At 56.8% G+C, this 18,631-nt stretch overlaps 1 protein-coding gene across 2 annotated transcripts in view; it reads left to right on the forward strand.

Moving 5' to 3' along the window:
* The window catches only part of AACS (acetoacetyl-CoA synthetase), a 41,370-nt gene extending 23,241 nt beyond the window's left edge, over positions 1–18,129 (forward strand). The window contains exons 9-18 of one of the 2 annotated variants that reach the window (XM_066260822.1): positions 1,586–1,666; positions 2,959–3,083; positions 5,275–5,339; positions 5,470–5,592; positions 6,020–6,133; positions 8,045–8,170; positions 9,215–9,284; positions 9,733–9,791; positions 10,543–10,745; positions 13,511–18,129. In XM_066260822.1, the coding sequence (XP_066116919.1) occupies positions 1,586–1,666; positions 2,959–3,083; positions 5,275–5,339; positions 5,470–5,592; positions 6,020–6,133; positions 8,045–8,170; positions 9,215–9,284; positions 9,733–9,791; positions 10,543–10,745; positions 13,511–13,648 (1,104 nt within the window). In that variant the 3' untranslated portion in view covers positions 13,649–18,129. The remainder of the gene's footprint in view (positions 1–1,585; positions 1,667–2,958; positions 3,084–5,274; positions 5,340–5,469; positions 5,593–6,019; positions 6,134–8,044; positions 8,171–9,214; positions 9,285–9,732; positions 9,792–10,542; positions 10,746–13,510) is intronic. The other variant, XM_066260824.1, reaches the window with a different exon arrangement.
* Positions 18,130–18,631: the final 502 nt, after the last annotated feature.

Below are 18,631 nucleotides of genomic sequence, written 5' to 3' on the forward strand. Positions count from 1 at the left end.
TGCGGTGGGCTCACTGTGTGAGAGGTTACTGTTCATTGGAATCCTGAAGCCTCTGCCTTGCTCCTGTGAGAACAGTGTGTGCTGGGGACTTCCCAGGGAAGGTGTGCCCACTGGGTGGGGGAGCTGTCCCAGCCCCCCACATGCACGGCTCCCTAAATCCGCTGGAGGCCCAGCTCTTGGGGACTGCAGGTGGCCTTGCAGATCCTGGGACTGGGCCATCCCTCCCAGCAGGCTCTGTGCTGCCCTCCACAGGCCACATGTGGAATGACTCAAGGAGGAGCTCGGCTCTTGCATAGAGATTTTGTGGGGCAGGGTTGTTTCTGCTGAGCTTTTGAAGGGACTGTCTCCTCCAGGGACTTGCTATTTCATTTCTTTTGGGGCTGACCAGGGTCGTAAAGCCCGGTTTTAATCGTGGGTTCTGGCTTCAGTCTGGTAGTTTCTAACCCTTCTTCAACCCCGGGGCTCTGGTGCTGTCAGCTGGGTGCTGCTGCTGCCTGTTGACCTGATCAGAGGGAGTGATCTGGCCCTTACTGGGGGCCTCACAGGGCATCCCCAGCCTAGCCTCAGGACTGTATGAGATCTATTGTAAAGGTGGGAAAACTGAGGCCAAGACTGGCTAAGTGGCGAGTGCGGGCCCCCTGCTCCACCATCTGGATAGTGCTTGGTGACGGACTGCTTCTGTCCTCCCTGCCAGCCACACAGAGACACAAGTGGTCTGAGCGAGTAAGGTCTGGGCGTAGACTGCTGCACAGCTGGGGGACCGGGAGGCCGCCCCGCGTGCTGACAGCTCCTGGCTGGGTCCAGCGGCAGAGGCAGTGCAGGACGATGCGTCCAAGCAGAAAGCCAGTGTGAGGCAACCATGCTGACAGGCTGGGAATGTACCAAAATAGACAGAGACATGGGCTCCCGCCGCCTTGGGTGGGCCGACACAAGACGGAGCGCAGAGACTTCTCACGTGGATGCTTTAGTTTTGGGACATGTGACTGTACTGCCTATTAAATGCTAAAACACAAAATAACAGATTGTGTGTGGCGGTGGGAGGGAGAGGTCCGACTGTGTTTCAGTTTGAGCTGAGGGCAGGGTTCACGCTGTCCCCTTGGCCAAGGCATCCCTAGGCTCCAACCCGAGGCCCACAGAGCGCTGTAGATGCAGCAGCTGCTGCGTGTCAGGTGACGGTCTCACTCTGCCACCTGCCCTTGCCTGTCCTCTGTGAGGGGATGAGGCTCATGGCGCCCTGTTCTAGATAGAGGTGCGTGGTAGTGCACCGAGCTCCAGCCTTACCCTCACCTTTAACCGCGATTCTCTAACCCCCACTCTCCTCTGCCCAAGATGGATGAGTCCCTGGTGCTGCTGGGGCCCCGGTGCCCAGAGCAGGCCAGCCGGCCGGAGCCCATCAGAGGTTCCTCTCGTCCTCTGGGACTCTCAGCGTCAGGAGGCAGTGTGACGCAGGAGCATGGCTCCTCGGGGCGAGGATGCCAATGTTGGCTCCCTCCAGGACAGACTGGCTTCCCGCTCCCCAGGCAGCGTGTCTGACGGGTGCACCTGGGAGGACGCAGCCTCTCACGCTGGTCTCTCCTCCCCGCAGGGCACCCTCATCCAGCACCTGAAGGAGCACATTCTTCACAGCGACATGACCAGCAGTGACGTCATCTTCTATTACACCACGGTGAGTGGGCTCCGGGGACGCCGTGGGGGTGCCCCTTCGCGAAGGCTTTGGTTCCTGCGGGGCCGCCAGGCTTTGGGCCTTGTGTGGTCTCTCCCTATCACTGGGCCCCTCCTGGTCACACGTGTTAATAGCAGGCAGCGCCCACCACCACCCATGGGTCCTTCTCCCTGGTCCCCGCGGCTCTGCCCTGTCCTCCCTGCCTCCCACTCGAATCTCGGCACCTCCTCGTTGCTGTTCGCTCCGGCCTGTCCTCCCAGGCTGACCCCGCCACCTCTGGAGCCCTAGTGCTCAGGGGTTCTAGAGAAACCGAGGACACTGAGCTCTAGAGGTGAGAGGCAGGTCACGTGACTGAAATCTGCTGTGAGCCGGCCGGACAGTGACTTACTAAGGATGTCCTGAGGAGAGTAAGGGACGTTGGGAATTTACTGGAAGGCAGCTGGGTGGTGTGAGAGGGAGACTGATGACCCAAGACATCCCTGGACTGTGTGGCCGATGTCCACTGAGTCCCCTGGGTGTCAGACATCCCTGGGATTACGTGCCGGGAGACAAGGGCAGGGTCCTGCCTCAGGCACATGTACATAGTTCAGTGTGGAATAATCACCACAGAGCCAAGCCGGGTTCAGGGGCTGGGAGACACTCCTGACCTTGCTGGACGTTCAACGATGGGAGCTCAGGATCAGTTACAGGAAGTGAAGTTTGACCCCAAGGGAGGAAAACGCAGACTTGGCCTTTTCCCAGATGGCAAATATCAGGAGGTTCTAGAGGGTCTCGCTGTTTTCTGGATGATGACGTGTGCTGAGTTTTTAAAGATCCAGCATGCTGGAGGCGAGTCCCCAACCTTTAGGGTTGATCTCCAGGACTCTGCTGTGCCCTGGGGGACCGTGGGCAGGCGACCTCACCTCTCTGTGTAAATCAAGGAACTTGGGCCAAATGATTCCGGCTTCTCTCAGCTACGGGACTAAACGTAGACCCCTGCCCGTCCCCTCCACACACACAGGGCAGTGGAAGGACTGCAAAACCTGGGGCATTTTTCTCAAGAGCACTTCACTTCCGGGGAGCCTCCTGCGTGTGAAGGACTGGGCAGCTAGATTTTCCCATGCAGCCGGCTGGGCACCACCCAGCCGAGCCTGGTCCACCTGTGTCCCTCACTGACTCTCCTGATGTGGAACTTCTGGGGCCGTTTGGAGCCTTCGGCTCAGTTTTAGGCGGTTTTCTAGGGACGTGAGCAGTTGAGGGACTGGTGTGGGAGCTGCCTGGCGTTCAGTTGGCACCGTGCTCCTCTGTTGTTCCAGGTTGGCTGGATGATGTGGAACTGGCTGGTGTCTGCTCTGGCCACAGGTGCAGCCGTGGTCTTGTACGACGGCTCCCCCCTGATGCCCACACCCAACGTGCTCTGGGACCTGGTCGACAGGATCGGGTAGGTACCAGTGTTTGGACTTCTGACTCGCCTTTCGTCTGAGCCCGATGGTGAGGGGAGTCCCCCCGTCATCAGCTGCCCCCCAATGCCGGCCGGCGGGCTCCACCGTGTTCCAGAACCCTCACAGTTGTGCTCCAGGATGCACCTGGCCCTGCACTGCCCCCCTTCAGGCAGGGATTGGGTGGGTGACAGGTGGGAACTTCCAGGGAGCCCAGAATTGTGGAAACGGGGAGGGAGGAAGTGCCCCTCCCGCCCCAATGCCCTTCCTCCAGAAATGGTCAGAGGACCTGTTTCATTAGTGATTCCTCTGTTGATGAAGTAGTCAAGCCTGGTGGACGGTTCTGGTCACTGCTGACCTAAGGTCACATGTTCAGGAACGAGAACATGAAAGTCAGCATGCTCTCAAATGTTCTAAGACGTTTGAGTCCGTGCATGGTGGCAAGCAGAGGAGCTGCTCACGGTTTTAAACCCTTGCCATTAATATTTTAACTATAACTTTGCCCTGCCTGGAAAGTATATATTCAAATCCTGACATTTGGCTCCCAGTATTAGCCATCCTAATGAGATCGTTTCCAGCGAAAGGTCAGTCAAATCCCTGGGAACTCAGAGGTCTCCAAGATCATCCCCCTAGCACCTGCGAACCCGGCTCCAGGTGCAGACGCTCTGGGGTGCATGAGTGTGCCTGTGTGGGGAGGGTGGGGGGGATACGTCTCAGTCCCCTGCTCGCCGAGGCCAGGGTGCGTAGAGGCACACCTGTGACTGCACACTTGTGAGATCCACAGAGATCATTGGTTTGGGGAGTGAAAGAGTAAAATCTGAGTGTTGTGCTGATGTGGCTGGTGACTGGAGACCTTTGAGCCCGTGGCTGGGTGGCCATTGCTCTCCAGGGCCATGCACTCGACCTGCAGAGGACCATGGGGTCCCTGGTCTTCTGGGAAAATACAGGTATTCCTGAAGGGGCGACACCTTAATCTTTGGAAGTGCTCTTGAATTAGTTCATCAGACTGAGTTTAGGAAGTAAACACAGGGGCAGCGGTGGTGTGCGGGCGTGTCTATTTCCTGCTCCCCTCACCCTCCCCACTCCAGACATAGCCGTCTCTGGGCACACCGACCTGGGAGGTGCTGAGGTTTTACTGTGGCTTTATTGGTGGCAGGGTGGTCCTGGGGAAGTGGAGAGGTGAGAGGGGCAGTAACTTTGAGGGGCTCCACCCCATTGCCGGCTCTGCAGCCAGGTGTGCAGGTGACAGGTCTCATTGCCCCGTGGGACGAGGAGGGCCGGGTTCCCCAGCCTCCTGTGAGCCCCCAGGAGGAAACCTCCTCTCGTTAGGAAGACATAATTTCCATGTAAGGCTGTTCCAAGCAGCCAAGGAAGGAAACAGAATATTAAGTGATTCCCCTTGAGAGAACATGATCTATACTCCGCATACCGCAGCATTCTCTGGGTGCCAACATGGGGTGACAGGCTGTGGGCTCTCAGTGTTCGACGGTTTTCTGAGTTTCACAAAAACATGAGCTAGCCTGACCTGTGGTGGCGCAGTGGATAAAGCGTCGACCTGGAATGCTGAGGTCGCCGGTTCGAAACCCTGGGCTTGCCTGGTCAAGGCACATATGGGAGTTGATGCTTCCTGCTCCAACCCCCTTCTCTCTCTCTCTCTCTTTTCTAAAATGAATAAAAAAAAATTAAAAAAAAACAAAAACACCGTGGGCTTGCCCGGTCAAGGCACATATGGGAGTTGATGCTTCCTGTAAAAAACAAACAAACATGAGCTAATTTGAGAAACAGGGACGGGCCCTCTGCGTCACCAAAGGCCCTCAGCCCTCCCCACTTCACTGGAAAAGGAACCTGTGGGGTCAGAATCTGAGGGCTCTTGGTTTTATAGCCTCTGTTGGTCCCCCAAGAGGAAGTAGCTGGCAGTTGGGGAGCTAGTGGGGCCACGTGGTAACGGTCATTTAAGATAGAGCCCACTGTTCAGGGAGCCGCTGTCTGCATGCTGGCGTCGCTGTGAGGACCTGTCACTGCAGCATGTCAGTAACGGAGGGCGGTGGGTTCGCTCTCAGCCCAGGATTAAGTATTAATTCAACCCAGAAAAATGACGTGTCTCGGGTTTTGCATCCTTATCAGAAGTGAACCACTTGTTTGGAAAGAACCTTGAAGAGTTTCTAGTGATTTCTCTCCCTCCTGTGCCCTCAGCATCACCATCTTTGGAACAGGTGCCAAGTGGCTGTCCGTGCTTGAGGAGAGAAAAATGAAGCCAGGTGAGTGTGCCCCTCAATGTCTGTCCCTGACGTCTAGGCAGGAGACCAGGCCCCGGGTCATGCATCGCCTGCACGCAGGCCAGCCCGAAGGGGCTGGGTGCATTCGACCTCTCCGTGGTTCTGGCCCTAGCGGAGACCCACAACCTGCAGACGCTTCGCATGATCCTGTCCACCGGCTCCCCGCTGAAGGCCCAGAGCTATGAGTACGTGTACCAGTGCATCAAGACCAGTGTCCTCCTGGGCTCCCTGTCAGGTACGGCTGCTGTGTGTCCGCGCCGACTGGCGAAGAGAGTCCTGCGGGGCCCAGAGGGTTGGGGGCATGACCAGGCTGCTACTGTATGCATGAGCACCATCCGACCCCGCAGGCCCGAGGCTGGGTCTGATGGGCGAAGCGTCCGGTTCCCAGGAACCTGAGTCTTCACTTCCGATGTGACCATGAGAGGTTATTTACTCGGTCAGAAATAAGTCACCCGGACCTGGGAGGCTCACTCCAGTGTCTGAGTCACCTCCCCCATTTCTCCTGAGGAGAAGCCCGGCCTGGGTGGCCTTTCCCGTGTGTATCTGGAAGGGTAGAAGGTGCCTGTCCTCTGGGCGTTGCTCCTTCGTTGCTCACTAAGGGGAAATGTAAGCAATTAGTCTCGGTGTTCAGAATTCTGATCCTCCCCTTGTCACTGTCACAGGCGGCACCGACATCATCTCCTGCTTCATTGGCCAGAACCCTTGTCTCCCCGTGTACAGAGGGGAGATTCAGTCCCGGAACCTGGGCATGGCCGTGGAGGCGTGGGACGAAGAAGGTGCGGCCCCACCAGCCGTTTTCTCCCCACGTTGGGCATCTCCCTGTGACGGGCATCTCCCCGTGATGGGCGTCTCCCTGTGATGGGTGTGCGTGGTGACTGGAAGCCCGTGCACACACGTGTGCCTTTGCTTGGTGTCACTTCCCCTGTCACTGCAGTCCCTCCCCGTCCCCCGTGCCCTGCGACCCACCCACCTGAGGAGTAGTGCTGGGCCAGAGCGCAGGTGGAGAGCGGGTGCTTAGGGACGGCAGGTGGGCAGGTGTTCCCCCAGCAGGCCTGCTGCCTCACGGACCCGATGCCCTGGCCTTGGCCGAGGGCTGCCGGATGGCCAGGGGTGAAGCCTCTGCTGTCTCAGGACAAGCTTTGGCTTCATAGTCAGTCGTGGCCGTTGACTGTTAAGTCAGCAAAGCCAGTGTGTGTCTCCAGTGACAGACTGGGCCTGGCATGTAGTGTGCACGTGGTGCAAGTTCACAGACTGGCCCCGTCTGCACCCCTGGCTCTGTTAGCTCAGCCTGACCTCATGAACGGGGAGGTGATGTTGTCCCCGTGGGCGTGAGGGAGAGGGAAGACCACAGCGATGGGGGGAGCACAGCAGGCTGGGGCTGGAAGCCTGGAGCCTGTAGAGCCTGTCTGCCTCCTTTCATTTGCGGAAATGCTGCCAGGACCGCTGTGACAAGGGCTTTCCCTTTGCTGCACAGAGTGACTTGCTCTGTCCTTGTGTCGTTTTCTTCCTGTCCTCTCCATTCCTCCTGGTGCATGGATGCATTCTCTGGGCCGGCCACCAGGGGGATGCTCCCTCATTCTGTGGGGCGGCCACCAGGGACATGCTCTCCTAGAGAGAAACAGCCTCTGCCCACCTTCTGCCCAGGGTGTGGTGGGATGGAGAGCTAGCCAGGGGAAAGGATGTGGAATCTCAGAAGCCTCTGCACGTTCATGGCGGCAACGGTTTCTCTGACCCAGTCCTGTTGTGCTGGCCCGTAGGAGGGCTGGGCCGACGGCATAGCTGGTTGCTCACCTTCCAAGGTTGGAAGGGATGCTGCTGTTACCCTGTCTGTTGGGCTCTGTGACCTGAGTGCCCGACGCGAAACGGCCTCGGTGCCACATTTTTGTTGTTTGTTTTTTCAAATTATAAAGTTTATTTAGAAAGTTACAGAGGTAGCAGAAGTGAGCCAGCCAGCTGCATGGGCTCAGGGAACAAGTTACTGGGCGGAAGAAGGGCCCTTGGAGTACAGGAGAGGGGCAGGCAAAGGGTGCGCCTGGGACAGAACGGGGGAGGGAGTGGCGTGGCGTGCTCCCGGGAGAGCCTGCCGTGCCACGCTGTTACCCAGCAGTTGGGTGAAGGCCTGCAGGCCCCCGGGATCTAGGAATCCCAGCGCTGGGGAAGCCTTGCACACACGAGCCAGGTGACATGTGCGGGGAGTTCCTGGCAGCATGGTTTGTGGTGGAGAGCAGGGTGGGAACTTAGAGGGAGCGCACAGCTGTGACTATGTGGAGACGGTGGTGATGGCGTGACACCAGGGTGGGTGTGTGTGTGGCCGTGCAAACGAGTGGGCAGCCGGTGCTGGTGGGGAAGCATGGCGACGTGGGGTGACTACAGAGTTTAGGAGCAGGTGGTGAGATGGTGCGTGTGACTCAGGGATGCATGTTGACGGACTAACAGTGCTGACGCGCAGGAGTGATTAAACGTTATGTTAAGGGGAGAACGGGGGAGGGGGCCGGGACAGAAAGTCACGGGGGACAAATAAGCACGCTGTCAGGGGTGGGATGCAGTCGGCTCTGTACCTGTGCACATGTCCAGAATGCTGCGTAGTAGGAGATGGATAGAGAGAGAGAAAGAGAGAGGAGAGAGAGAGATGGAGGGAGGCGTGGCTGTGGCGGGCTCCCAGCTGACTCTCACTCCTCCCAAACCAGGCCGGGCGGTGTGGGGGCAAAGTGGAGAGCTGGTGTGCACCAAGCCATTCCCCTGCCAGCCCACGCACTTCTGGAATGACGAGAACGGCAGCAAGTATAGGAAGGCCTACTTCTCCAAGTTCCCAGGTAGGTGGGGGCGCGGGCAGAGCTGCCCCACGCCTGTGGGGCTGAGCCTTCTGGGCCCAAGTCTGATCACCTCCCACCCACCCTGAAGCCTAGGGGGGCCGCTCACAGCTTGTCCTGCCAGTGGGGTGACAATGATCTTTGGGTTGATCCTTGTCCCTTCAGCTTGAAGGTGTCCTAGGAAGTCACAGTGCGGGTCTGGTGTCATCGTATCCTCCATCTGTGCCCAGATCCCCTCAGCCCCACGGAGGCCCGGGCCTGCTTGCTTACCCAAGATTGCATCTGCCTGTCAGAGCGGGCGCCCACGAGAGGTGCCAGCTTGGGACCCTGCGTTTATCTCACGCCATTGCCCAGTCCCCACAGTGCAGTGGCTTCCAGCCAGGCTGTCACTCTTGCAGACTGACACCTCATGGTGCCTGGGTCTCTCTCCTCTCAGTCCCTGAGCAACCTCGAGTTACGGCTGCTGTGGAGCTCGTAACTCAGCACGCCTCTGTCCAGGGCTGCCCAGACTGAGTGCTGGCTTTTCTGCAGTCTCTAGAAAGGTAACTTGCTTTTGCATAAACTACATGTGGGAATCAGAATACGGCCGGAGACTGGGGTGGCAGCATTTGCCACGGTCCCTCCCGTTTTCTCTCAGCTCTGCGTGTTCTCACGTCCGGTGTGGAAGTGGTCATAGCCGGCATCACACCCCCACATGGGAGTTGCAGGAGCACCCTCCCGCAGGTGTGACTGGCTCCACTGGATGGACAACTGGGGGGTTTCAGCCCCGCCTCAGAGCCTGCCGGTCTGTGGCTGTCCAGACAAACTGAGGCACAGTGGAGTGTACCTATCTGTCCATCCATACATCTATGCACTGCCTGGTTCACTTCTGTCCCTGGTACCTCGCTCCATGCCATGCTGGTTTCCGCCGGCAATGTCTGCTGACGGGTCTCCTGTTGCCAACCCGATGAGCGTCCTGTTGCTGTCATGCCTGCGCGGGCATCTGTCTGGGCAGCCGTCAGCAACCCCCTTCTCCGTGGAGTGACTGACCACTCTGCCTCCCTGCAGGTGTCTGGGCGCACGGCGACTACTGCAGGATCAACCCCAAGACCGGCGGCATCGTCATGCTGGGCCGGAGGTGAGGGCCTGTGGTTGGCTCTGCTTCCCCGCGCTCTCTTCTCTAGGCACCGGGGAGGGGAGGGGTTCCTGTGTCAGTTTCCTGAAGGCCTGGTTCACATTTCTGTGCCCTGAACTGGTGGGCCAGGGGCATCAGGGGAGGTCTGTACCAAAGGCCCTGCCAGTGACCATCAGCGGTGGGACAGCTTTTCCGGGCTGGGGCCCCCACTACTGCTGGGAGGGGTGCGTGTACAGGTGGATGGTGCAAGGAGGTGACTGGTGTGTTCCCACAGTGGGGTTTAGGGAGAGAGGGGTGGCTGGTCAGGGGCCAAAGTGGTGACGTGAGCCTCTCATGACTGGTCCTGGTGTCGCCATGTGCAAAGGGTGTGACCACCACTCTGGGGCCCCCTGCGATGTGCCTCGCTCATGCTGCTGTGGCTGTGTGTTCATGACCTCCTCTCTCTTTCCAGTGACGGCACACTCAACCCCAATGGAGTGCGATTTGGCAGTTCAGAAATCTATAACATTGGTAGGTGGTTCCTCTTCCTCCCGAGCAATGGTCGGGTCCTCCGGGAGCCCAGGGTCTGCTCTCCAGAGACCTCACCTTTTGTGCCTCCTGGTGTGACTTAGTCATGGATGAGCATGTCCTCTCCACGGCACACCTCGTCCATGTTGCTTGTAGCTCATAAAACCTCAGGGGGGCAGCTCTTAAGGTTGCATGACCTGTTCCATTACTGTCCTGTTTCATGCTCATGGGGAGCTGTCAGGGGGGTTGTGTCTGCTCTTTATGAGTGAGGAAGCAAGCACAGAGAGGCTATATACTGCGTAAGGCCACACGGCACTGCGTGGGGCACCAACATGGAGTCGGCCCGGGGCCTCACGCGGCACCGCAAGCCACCTATGGGCCTCAGAAAGCCCAGCTCCGGCCACAGAATGGGCCGCAGAGTCTTGTCCGAGTGGTTGTGCTGCCGGGTGGAGGGTCCCGCCTTCTTCCAGCCTTTGTTACTCCCACCAGCCCCTAATGTGGGCTCTTGCTTCCTTTTTATTTTTAAATTGATTTGTAAAGTAAGGGCCTCGCATGGCCTATCTGCAGAATGTCCAGCTCGAGCTGGAGCTGTCTTTCCACCGAGGCATCTTCTACCTGCCCGCCCACCCTGGGGGTCTTTCCAGGGCGGGGCTGGGAGGAGGGGCGGCAGCAACCCCCCCCCCCCTCACTCTCCTCCGGGCGGGGCTGGCCGAGCCCAACAGCTGGCACAGGGCCTCTTCCCTCATCTCCGCAGTGGAAGCCTTCGAGGAGGTGATGGACAGCCTGTGCGTCCCCCAGTACAACCCGGATGGGGAGGAGAGGGTGGTCCTCTTCCTGAAGATGGCCTCGGGGCACAGCTTCCAGCCCGACTTGGTGAGGCGCATCCGAGACGCCATCCGCATTGGCCTGTCGGCCCGGCATGTGCCCAGCCTCATCCTGGAGACCAAGGGCATCCCGGTATGGCTGCTGGTGGGCTCCGTCACCTGCCACCTGGCAGCGCTACTGGCGCCGTCCTCTGCCCGGCCCACGTGCTCAGAATGCTCGTCTGGAGGCTGGCTCGTGCTTTATATTATATATAGTTGCCCCCGTTGCCTGGCAACGAGTCCCTTTCTGCCATCCCTTCTTATTAACCCTTCCTAAACTGCAGTATAAAGCAGCTCCTGCTCAGTATCGCTGTGCAGGAGGTGAGCAGGCAGCCCCGCGCATGCACCCCCCCCCCCCCCCCGGCTTTTCCCGCGCAGTTTCAGCGTGCTCTCGCAGTTGTTAATGGGAAATTAATTCTAGCTTCTTAAAGGGCCTCTGAGGTGCGGTCTTTCTCGCCTGCGGAGGGATTCTGGTTGGTTAGAGGTGCGACAGCGCACCCCCTCTGTGCGCTGCGCTGCCGTCCTGAGTCGGGTCACAGGGTCTAGGTCAGGCCGCAGCGCTCCCTTGCTGTGCTCGCAGGAGGAGCGCTGTCAGTGGAGACAAGGGAGCGCCGTGCCCGCGTGTGTGCACGCAGATGAGCCAGGCCGTCCCTTCAGCTTGCAGAATGGCTGTTCCCTGGGGCCAGCAGGCGCCGCCACCCTTGAAGCTGCCCCAGAGGGACAGGCACGTGCAGTGCAGAGAGAGGCAGGGCGGGCCAGAAGGACGGAAAGAGGCAGTGCCCTTGATTCTGAGATTCCTACAGCAGAGATTCCTACAGCAGAGATGGCTCTTTGCCTTCAAGGTCTAGCAACACCTTCAAAATAGCATTTCCAGGACGGGGGCTGGGGCGCATGCCTGGGGGCCCACTGGGTGCGCATGCTCACGGAGACCGTGCTTCCCGCGTCCAGCCCTGGCCACGCTTGCTCTGTGGGTTTACTGCTGCTTCTCTAATTTTTTTTTTAAAGATGTATTTATTGATTTTACAGAGAGGGAAGAGAGCTGGGGGGAATGAGAAAAACCAATTAATAGTTGCTTCACTTGAGTTGTTCGTTGCTTGCTTGTTGTATGTGCCTTGACTGGGGAAGCCCAGGGTCTTGAATCGGCAACTCTGTGTTCCAGGTCGGTGCTCTATCATCTGCACCACCACAGCCCAGGTCTGTTTCTTCTTTAAATAGCGTCCACACATGTCTTTTGTGTTTTGATTATACAGAGGAAGGGTCCCACAGTTTGGGCGTTTCCCCCCCAGCCCCCACTTGACTCTTGGTGAGTTTGTGGAGACGTTGGTCCTCAGGAACAGGAGTTGTCAGGGTCTGTACCATATTGCCTTTTACCGACGAGGGCCCAAGGTGTCCTTCAGTTGGCCAGGTACTGTCTGCACCTGGTGTGTCTTGGGGACGAGACTTTGGTTTTTTCCCCTGGTTTTTCTTTGATGTAAAAGAACCCATGTCCTCTTCTGCCAGCATGGTCATCCCCAGCCTGTCTGCTTGTGAGAATGTGGGACGACCTAGGAGAGGGAGACTGTGGGCGGGCTGCGTCCCTGTTCTCAGCCCGACTCCCATCAGCCAACTCTGAGCTGTCCCCTCTCCACTGCCTATCTCCTGGGCCGGCGGTTGTGCTGAGGGTTCCTGAGTCTTTTCAGGAATTGCTAGAGCCCGTGGTCTGAGTTAATGGCGTGCGTAGGACAGGGTTTGCTCCGTGCGTCACCGAGCTGGGGAGGGTCTGGCCCAGCCACGGGAACTTGAGGTTGGTCACAGCCAAGGGAGACAGGCTCTGGGTATCTGAGGCCTCATCAGGTTGGAATGACTGCTCTGAACCAGCATGTCGTTGTGCTGGGTCACAATTTAGACGCCTACCCCCACTCTCGGGTAGGGGTACCCCAGCAGAGCTGGGGCAGGTGGGGGGGAGCTCCTGCCTCTCCCAGCCTCTCCCACCAGAGGAGGCAGTAGTGGTCCTTCCTCTGAAGCATCCTCTTGTTCATTTTGTCGGCTGATGGAAGACAGGAGTTATTAGCTGCCACGAGCCATTCTTGGCACTTGTGTGTGAGGCTCAGACACACATAAAATGCGTGAGGCTCTCGCTGTCCAGGCAACGGACTAAGGACGCAGTGAGACTGGCAGGCCCTCGGAAGCCAGCTCTTAGATGCTTAATTAGTTCACATGTCGACTGAGTTTTTCAAATGAGTGAATTTTAATTATGCCATGAGTTAGAAAAAAAGTGTTACCGGTAAGGAGAGATCAGGGTCCCAGCGGCATTATTAAAGGGCTCTGTTGTTCTAGAAGCTTCCTGGCCCCCTAAACATGCCAGTGCTTTTGGGATTACAGACAAGCACACGTGTGACGACAGAAAGTCACTCCCCTGCCTCTCAGATAAACGCTTTGACTTCTTTGCAAGCTTCATGGGGCTCTTGGATGCAGCTCTATTTCCAGCTGCTGATTGGTGACAAAGTCATAGGAAGACTGAAATAACAGTCACAGCGAGCCTTTATAATATAATGAAGTATAATACAGTAAATATAGTGAAATTAGAATGAAACATTGTCACAAGGCGGTCCTGAGCTGGGCTCACTCCCTTCACATCACGGCCACCCCTACTCGGGTTAGGAACTGGCCTGCAGCCTCCAGATGTGCCGGCAACTGCGTGCTTTGGCAGAAGCTCTCTCTGTGCAGTGCGGCCGCGGGCTTGCTCGGAGCTGAGAGCTGTTCCCTTTCGGGCCTGGGCCGAGGCGGGCCGGTCTGGTTGGATGTGTGTGGGTGGCAGAGCCCAGGTCCCCCCTTTAGGCTGAAACACCATGTCTGTGTTTTGTCTCCCCTCCCTGGCAGTATACCCTCAACGGCAAGAAGGTGGAGGTGGCAGTGAAGCAGGTGATCGCGGGGAAGGCTGTGGAGCACCGCGGGGCCTTCTCGAACCCTGAGGCCCTGGACCTGTACCGGCACATCCCCGAGCTGCAGGGCTTCTGAGCTGCACACGCGGCCTCCCAGCCTGGCCGTCGGTGCTGCGACATTCATGTGTCCAGGGGGTGGCTCAGTCACCACCACTGTCCTGAGCAGGGTGGCGCTGTGTCTATGGGCTTGGGAGGACTCTGCGCTGCATCAGGGGTGCCTGGTGTGCCACACGCCAGCACGCGATCCTGACCCGGAGTCCGACAGTGCGTGGAGGGCCGTGTCTGTGCACGTGTGCTCTCCTGTGCACATGCAGGAGGAGCAGGGGCTGCCTCTGTGTGCAGTCACGGCTAACGCCTGGTCCCGTGTGTGGCGCTGGCTGGCATCCTTGCAACAGCACACCCCCAAGGAGCCGTCTCGTCCTCAGACCCCCAGGGGACCACTTAGCACTGTTAAGGTGCACGTCGGTTCCTCTCTGCTTTGGTCTCCGGTTTGGCCGTTGCCCCTCAGGGCCTGTCGGCTGCACATCAGCTGTCACCAGGGCGTGGCTCGCTGTGACACCCACCCCTCTTATAGCTGGTTGTCAGGACCCCGTGGTGACCGCAGTGTGCTGTCTCTGTGATGGACAGAGCACATGCTGTTCTGATGGGACCGTGTGTCACCTTAGCCGAGCAATGGACACTGCCCAGAGAACAGGTAGTCCGCTGGACAACCTCATTAAGGAGAGACAGATGGTAGGAAACAACAGCCACTCAAACATCCGCGGTGCTGGCTCCTCGGTGACGGTGACATGCCTTGGCCCCAGCATCACTTTGAGACCAGCCCCCCACCTGCTGGCCAGCTGCCTCCCTCCCCTCCGTGGTGGCCGCAGATGGCACTATGCCTTTCGTCTGCCTCCTGGTCCCGCCACGCACGACCCCCTGCAGCGTCAGGAAGCTTTACCTCTACAGTGCCGCCTGGCCAGGGGCTGCCTGGACTCCATGTCCTGCTCGTCCTGCTGGCCTGTTCCTCCTCAGGGCTGCCTTCCGACCTCTGCGAACTTGCCCTAGCTGGAGGGCTCCCGCCCACCTGCACCATGCCCACCCCACCTTCTTGCCATGCAGGCTCCTAAGGAACCCTGGGACACCGTGTCTGGTGACTTGATCCTGGTCCCCACTGACCCTTTGACCACACTGCTCTGCACTGGTTTCGAGTCCTCCACCGTCACTCTGGGCACCTGCTCCCGGCCCCTCCCTGTACCCTGAGACCTGGAGGACCCCCTGTTTGCTCATTCATCTGGATCCCAAGCCCCTGGCACAGGGCCCGAACCCCCACGTGTTGGGAAAGGCATCTCCTTCACCTTCTAACCCACCTCTGACTGTGGATGTACGTGGGTCACCCTTCCCTTGGGTCTTCAAATGCCCAGGGTGAGGGTCTCATAGGGAGCAAAGTTCGTCGAGGGCCCAGCCATACCCCCTGACGCTGGGCTCCAGCACAAAGTGGGGAAAGCACACCCAGATTTACAGGTGTAGTCATTAGGGTGCAGGCTGAGCACCCCGAGTCTGGCTTGGTGAGGCAAGTTTTTCTCCTGTAACAGCCCTGAGGTGACTCTGTGGACCAGGGTGGGTAGGTGGCTTTGTTTCGTGATTAAGCCCTAGTAAATCCTCAGGCAGTCGATGTGGAGGGCCCCTGAGCATCTGGTGTTGTCCTGGCCTGACCTGAGCCTTAGGCAGGGGTTGGCCAGCCAGTTGGTGACATAGGAAGGATGAGCCCAGCCCCGGGGGACAGTCAACAACCAAGGTTCTTCCTGCTTGGGACTCACACTTTCCCAACAACCCTGTTTTTGTGTTTGCATTTTGTGGTTGTTTTGGGGGGCAGTTCTTGAATGTCTAGATTGATTTAAAAAAAAGAAAAATCACATCGCAGCAAGGACCATCAATTGCCCTGTACGGTTCCAAGTCACTCTGAAGCCGTCACCAGCCCTGTCATGTGCTCCAGCCTCTAATTAGATCTGGAGGGGAATCAATTCATGTATCATGAAACTTTAAAAGACGGGGATCTGTGAATGGCGTGCCCCATTGTTCTGGCTTGATTGAAATTGTGGGTTTTGAAAAGGATGCTATTTATATTCTTAAGACAATGGCACTTTCAAAAGGATCCAGTTGCTGGGGTCTCGTATGTGATGTCTGGGGAAGTGGAAATTCTCAGATTTTTTTAGAATGAATGTGTTTTTTTTGGTTTTTTTTTTTTACCTTTAATTTCTTTCTCTCTTTCTTTTTCTCTTTCTCCCTCCCATCCTCCCTCCCTTCCTCCTTCCTTTCTTCCTTCCTTTTAAGTGAGAAGCAGGGAGGCAGAGACACAGACTCCTGCATGCGCCCCTACCGGGATCCACTTGGCAAGCCCCCTGCCCATCTGGGGCGGCTGCTCCATTGCTTGGCAACTGAGCTATTTTAGCACCTGAGGTGAGGCAATGAAGCCATCCTCAGTGCCCGGGGTCAAGTCACTTGAACCATTCGAGCCATGGCTGTGGGAGGGGAAGAGAGATCGAGAGGAAGGAGAGGGGGAGGGGTGGAGAAGCAGATGAGTGCTTCTCCTGTGTGCCCTGACTGGGAATCAAACCTGGAACTTCCACACGCTGGGCTGACGCTCTACTGCTGAGCCAACTGGCCAGGGCCATTTAGTTTATTTCTTGTATAAGGGAACTTTAGGGACAGACACCTTTTCTGCTACATATATGTTTTCTCTCATCACCACAATTGAGACTCCTTATACCCTTCTTAAGAAATGGAGGCACAGTTTCCAGTTCCTTCACTCGTGGACCTGTTGCTTGATGCATTTCTACTTGCCCCTATCTAGTGCTTGCTTGCGTTTTGCTTTTCCGTCCAATCCAATATGGAGAGGTCCCTAGATAGTTGATCAAAAAGTCCACTTCAGTCCTGGAGTTGAACATGAACAGAGACAGGCCACATACAGTTTGCCCGGCCAGCTCTCCCAAATTTTTTCTTGTTCAGGTCGGAAGAAGCAAGCACGTATTTCGTTCTGGCCTTATGGATACATAGCTGCATCCCAAGCACATCCATTTTCTTTAAGGATCCTTGGGTTTTCAATTTTTCTAGGCAGTTCTAATGTTGCCCAAATAAGAAAGGCCAGGCCTCCACATATCCCCCTTGACACGACTAGCGTTTTCTTTGTTGCTCTACCCAACCTCTCGGACTGCTGCCCCACAGCCTCCGCCCTGTCCAGAGTCTCAGCCCCTAGGGCCTAGACCCTTTGTCTCCAAAGCACCAACGGAGAAGTTCACCGGCAGTCACAGTTGCTGGGGTAATTTCATCCTGGGCATCCAGCAGTCACAGAGCTCTGAGATGGTCATGATGAACATGGTCATCCAGACAATAGGAGAGAGTTAAGTTGTTGTTCATGTAACTCACTCAACAAAATGTGTTACCGGAACAAGCCATGGCTTGTGTTGCCTGCCATCCACTTTTTTTTTTTTTTTGCCATGTTCACGAGAGACGGGGACCAAGTAGGTATAGAGTGTCTTTAATTCAGACGAGATCAGATGTGTTCAGGGTGGTATGGCTGTAGACGGGTCTTTAATTCAAACTGCGGCAACTTAGCCCTTGCTGGGTAGCTCGGTTTGTTGGAGCGCTGTCCCGGGGTGCAAAGGTTGCCAGTTCGATTCCTCGGCCAGGGCGCATACAGGAGCAGCTCGACATTCCTGTCTTTTTCTCTCTAAAAAAGAAAAAAATTGCAGCATCTTGAGAAGGCGAGGAGTCCTGTCCAAAAGAATTGTCTTCTCTTTCTTTGTTGCTTTTCTCTTTTTTTCCCAAAACAACCTGACTTCGGAGTGATCTCTCTCCACCGATGAGAATGTCAGGTTCTTGCCAAAGTGTATTTCGCATAATTGCTTTCATGTTTAGCGTCGGCAGGCGCGTGTTGATGGCTGCGAGGCAGATGTGACAATTCCATTAGCCCTGGGTTCTTGCATGGTTGACCTTGCAAATTGAATTCAGGGAGGTCAGACCTTCCACCTTGCTGCTTGATTTCACACTTGCCGTGTGGGGAGGGGGCCTTGGAGGTGGGGGCTGAGATTTCAGGGCCTGGGTGCAGATAGCAGATGGCCACTGCAGTGTGGCCCCCCCAACACCTCCCCATAGTGTCCTGGACCCTCTCTCCGCTCCCCAGACCGAAGGCGGCAGCCCTTGATCGATGGGCTGCTGCCCGCCATGGTGTGAGTAGCCACTCTGTCAAGGTGACAGTGTCATTTTTAATATTCCATCTTCAGAGCCGAGGTTTTATTTTTAGGTTAGGGCCCAGCTGGCCTTCCCAGACAGAGAACCTCAAAGAATTTTTAGGACATGGTTCTTGACCCTGGGCGGCTGGGATGGGGGGCTTTCCAACAATCCTCAGGCCCACAAGAAGTGCTCTCTGGGATGCAGGAAATGTTCCCACACGGTGCTTACTTGAACTTCTAGGCATGTACAAAAAAATCGAGCTCTGGTGAAGATGTGGAGAAATCAGGACCCTTTTGCATGGCTGGCAGGAATAGGAGATGGTGCAGCAGCTGTGGGAACAGCCTGGCGGGTCCTCAAAAAGCGGGAGCCCCCCCTGTGACCCAGCAGTTCCCCCCTTCAAACTGGACCCCAGAGGGTGGAAAGCAAGCGCTTGGATGTTTGTATGCCTGTGTTCGCTGCCGCACCACTCACAATGGTGGAAAGAGTCCGACAGATGAAAGGATAAACAAACATGGTCTAGCCATCCAATGGGATCTCATTCTTCCATAAGAGGGAATAAAATTCTGATAAATGCTACGACATGGATGAACACTGGAAACACACAGGGAAATCGCCAGTCACAGAAGGACGGGCACTGTTTGATTTCACTTACACGTGATACGAAAATAGGCTTTGCCCGTTTTTTGGCCTCCTTGTGGTCACAGTATGGCTGCTGTGGCATTGGCATCACATCCACACACGTATGTGCCAGTGGCAGGATGTGGGGTGTGGGGAGACCAGTGCAGCAAGAAATCTCCCATCCAAGTACTAACCAAGCCTGGCCCTGCTTAGCTTTGGAGATCAGACG

The sequence above is a fragment of the Saccopteryx bilineata genome, chromosome 2 (genome assembly GCF_036850765.1).
Source record: "Saccopteryx bilineata isolate mSacBil1 chromosome 2, mSacBil1_pri_phased_curated, whole genome shotgun sequence".
Taxonomy (NCBI): domain Eukaryota; kingdom Metazoa; phylum Chordata; class Mammalia; order Chiroptera; family Emballonuridae; genus Saccopteryx; species Saccopteryx bilineata.